Raw genomic sequence first — 3746 nt, 5'->3', positions numbered from 1 at the left:
TAGGTAGCACATAACTCGTTGTTTTAATTTGTCATTTGAAATAGCCCCATGTTACATTTGTAATGAATCTATAGTTACTGATAAGGTAACGCTTACATTAACTAATCCAAGCAAGAAATGCCCTAAAAATGACTTGGTTTTCTAAATAATATCTTTACTTCACGCTGAATGAACTACTGCATTTAGACAATAATATTATCTGAATGGCAATCGCTGTATCGATTCAGAACTAATACAAAAACTACTTATACATCGGCGTTAACCATAAACATCTTAAATAACTTGAACCAAACGTAGTAACTTTTTCTTTCGGAGTTAATTACTACTATGCCACAGAAATAAGAAATAATTAGCCTCAAGCACAATATCAATAATGAAACATTTTACATGTATTATAAACACGCAAACAACCTGAATAAAAGGGTAAATCTGTGCTTATACATTTCGGTTTAGATTAGAGAACAAAGTTGATCATACTTTACAGATAATAAGTAAAGACAAATTACTCTAATTTTGTCATTGACTCAAATACACAAGCAAAACTGCGGTAAACAGAGAATTAAGTTAAATAGCATTACAAACTGGTGAGTTTACCATGAATCGTCAAATACTGTCGTATCATATTTAAATTGCCTATGTGGCACTATATATAAAACAGTTTGTTTGATATCAATTGATGCAATTGATTGCTTCATTTATTTCAACAAAGACAAAATACTGCGTAATATTACCTCTTCCCATCGGATTGGTCCTCAGTTTTTTAATCCATAGAAATGTTGCAACCAAAGATGATCAGAATCGCATTAATTGCTTCAGCTGGATGAATTCCGGCGACATCCAAGCAACTCGAAGCGCAGAGCAACGCCAGAAACCCATTCAGTAGGCTCGATGCGCACTACCGTCGCCACCACACTCTCATCAAACAGGTTAGTGACCGGAGTATTGCCATTAGTGTTGCCGATGAACACCTGAAAAGACAACCAAAATACAATAAATTTTCGTTGAATCAATTGTCTTTGAATGAACTGCGTAAAACATCGTATTAGACCAAAACTTTCCGAAAACAGGGTATTTCGGGGCAGCCTTAAATAGAGTAAGGCCTACAGTTCATCCTACCCAGACAATCTGTTTAGAGGAGGCATAATTTCCAATTCGAAATTACGCTATAGATTTAGGCCCCTCGGTTTATATTTCAAATTATGTTTTGTGTTTTCTTTATATCCAAGGGAGCCCTCCATAAATATAATAACATGTTCGCATATAATATGAAATAACTTGGATTATGTGGCTTTTTGTGAGTAGCCCGCCCGCCCGGACGAGAGTTCTTCCTCTTGGTTTTTTACAACATTAAACAACCGGTTTAGATTTTGTCTTTCCTGACTAGGAGTAATTCAAAAACAACAAAATCTTGGAGATGTTACAACTGTTTGCACACTGTTGTAGTTGTCAGACCAAGGTAATAAATTAGTTCACCTTGATGATTCCGTTTCCATCAGTCACGCGATCATACAGGGATGAGGGCTGCTTCTGATACGCCGCTGTGTAGTGCGTCACATACCACCCGGCCAAGCCTTGCGTTATGATACCAGACACCACTGTACTCTCAACGAGGTCCACCTCGATCCAGGAATTGGCGTAGCTGTACATGTATGCAAACACACAGTGAAGGTGCATGAGAACCAATGACATGACATTGCTCCGGAAACAAAGCCACTTTTTAACACAATACTTTCTTTATCACAGTGCTCAGTTTTTATTTGGCCTATATGAGATAGTTCGTCCGCAAAATTATTCATGAGAGGTAATTTGCTAGAACCCGTCTTGAAGCAGTGGAGTAACTATTTGAGTCAATGACAAGTGCCTGCAAGTCAACCTCAACTCCATTATAAGTCAATTAGTCTCAAGTCAAGTCACTAGCTATTCAAATGAACTGTTACAAAGACAATATTCCTTTGCCATTGTTCATCCCGTTCCTGTATCGAGTGTCGGGTGTGGTGTTTCCCTTTGATGCCTACCTGGACGTTGGTGACCACACATTATTGTCGTTGAGACGTGCGTCAGTGGCAGGGTAGCCTGAAGAACTATAGGACGCCGTGATGCGATCATCAGGGATTGTCCCGTCCTCCATACCGAGGGGCTCTGGACTCGGGCACTCAGCTATGACTGTGAAGCAAGGGAGGGAACGCAGTTTGTACAAATTTATTATGACAATTCACCAACTTTTTTTCGGGAGCATCAATCCCACGGTTGTGCCTTTCACAAGTCATCATGCGTGATAAATTGTAACTCCAAACATCTTTAAAATCGCTATTTCTTTTAACAGTGGTGTCGATTTGAAGGCGTTGCTGCCCTCACGCTTAGGTGGACTCTTTCGGCCAAGCAGGGCGCCATCTTGTGGCGAAAACAAATGAAATATGTTCACTACAAAGACAGTACATTTTGTATTTGCAAGGACATTTATGTGCTTGCTCCCTTGGATATTAAGGACAAAGTAAGAGTAACGAGTAACGTCATTCTTTTTAACCCTAAAAGAGCCGGGGCGGAATCCGTCCCCCCCCCCTCAACTTCTTCCGCGACCCGAGCTGTTATGTCTTTTTAGCCTCGAGCCTTGCGCATCTTTTGATACCAAAAACATAAAAAAAATCCCGTATACGTCGTGTACACAAAGCATAATTGCCATTAGTACATATGAATAATTAATTAGCCATAATTCCAAAACCTTTTGGTCTATAGTCATGAAATGTCTTGGGTATGTTTATGAAAAGTTGCTTTATGCATGTACCGAGTTTCAAATGTTTTCGTAACTCGATCGCCGAGATCTTAGGGGGGCGGAATCCGCCCCCTCCCCGGCTGAGAGATGATCAAAATAACCCGGCCCTTTTAGGGTTAAGAAGCAAAAGCCTCAGCATAGTATCATTATGCCTATTTTACACCAAAAAAATCATTCAATTTATCTTTTAAGTCCTCGACGATTTGAAAATAATTTTGGAAAACAAAATGGTCCAGCCAGTTGTATATGTCGTGTGATTGAGGATATCCGCATGCTAGTGCATGGGGTTTGGTTAACATCTTAAGGTCGCTTACCAGCTGCGGTAGGTTCCCTCCTTCCCGGGCAACGCTTCCGTATCTCTTGCAAGACTATCTTCATCCAGTGATCCGGATTTTCAGGATCCGGTTCCGGTGGAAGACCGAAGTAACACACCCTCGCCTGGCTCTCCACACCAACCAAGAGCACTTTGATTTAAGGAAAATTATTATCATCACGTGATGAATTTCCTGTCTTTCATCTTAGTTATACTCTCAGGTATTGTTGGGGTCGGTAAGATTCGTCTGGGCGTCACTAGGATTACGGGGGAGAGGAGCAGAAGGGGTGTCTTGTCTCTCTGTCTGTCTGTCTGTCTGTCTGTCTTGATTGACTGACTGCCACACAAAGCAGAAGTACTCTTACAAGAAACTCCGGACATAGCTCTTTACCTCCGAACAACAACCAGGCGAAACACAATCAGCAGATTGACTTCATTTTCGTTAGGAAGAAGTGGTGGAAAAGCATCAGAGATGCTCAGGCTCAATTTCTTTAACATCGTGGGGTCAGATCACTGCGTGGTCTCAGCCAAGGTGATACTCAGTATGCGAGTACTCAAGAAGCAGGTGGAGAAAAAGGCCAAGTACTTGTGGAAGGCTTTGGATAGTGACAAATTGTTTCAAGAGAAATACACAGTGGAAGTGAGAAACAGATTTGAATCTTT

General features: G+C 40.8%; 1 protein-coding gene across 1 annotated transcript; it reads right to left on the bottom strand.

Moving 5' to 3' along the window:
* Nucleotides 1–812: 812 nt before the first annotated feature.
* Nucleotides 813–3464, bottom strand: LOC119730904 (lactadherin-like). The gene is made up of 5 exons (XM_038203971.1): nucleotides 3299–3464; nucleotides 3085–3234; nucleotides 2016–2163; nucleotides 1474–1639; nucleotides 813–968 (listed from the first exon to the last, which is right to left on the bottom strand). The coding sequence occupies exons 1-5, from the start codon at nucleotides 3462–3464 to the stop codon at nucleotides 813–815; spliced, it is 786 nt and encodes a 261-aa protein (XP_038059899.1).
* Nucleotides 3465–3746: the final 282 nt, after the last annotated feature.

This window comes from Patiria miniata, unplaced genomic scaffold (genome assembly GCF_015706575.1).
Source record: "Patiria miniata isolate m_02_andy unplaced genomic scaffold, ASM1570657v1 HiC_scaffold_1, whole genome shotgun sequence".
NCBI classification, from domain to species: Eukaryota; Metazoa; Echinodermata; class Asteroidea; order Valvatida; family Asterinidae; genus Patiria; species Patiria miniata.
Note: the sequence above shows the minus strand (reverse complement) of the source record. Positions and strands in the feature narration are given on the sequence as shown.

Coding starts and splice junctions, on each gene's coding strand:
- LOC119730904 (XM_038203971.1), bottom strand. CDS start 3,464: ATGTCCGGAGTTTCTTGTAAGAGTACTTCTGCTTTGTGTGGCAGTCAG. Junction 1,640..2,015: donor GTGTGGTCACCAACGTCCAG/GTAGGCATCAAA, acceptor ATACATGTACAG/CTACGCCAATTCCTGGATCG. Junction 969..1,473: donor ATGGAAACGGAATCATCAAG/GTGAACTAATTT, acceptor TTGTCTTTTCAG/GTGTTCATCGGCAACACTAA.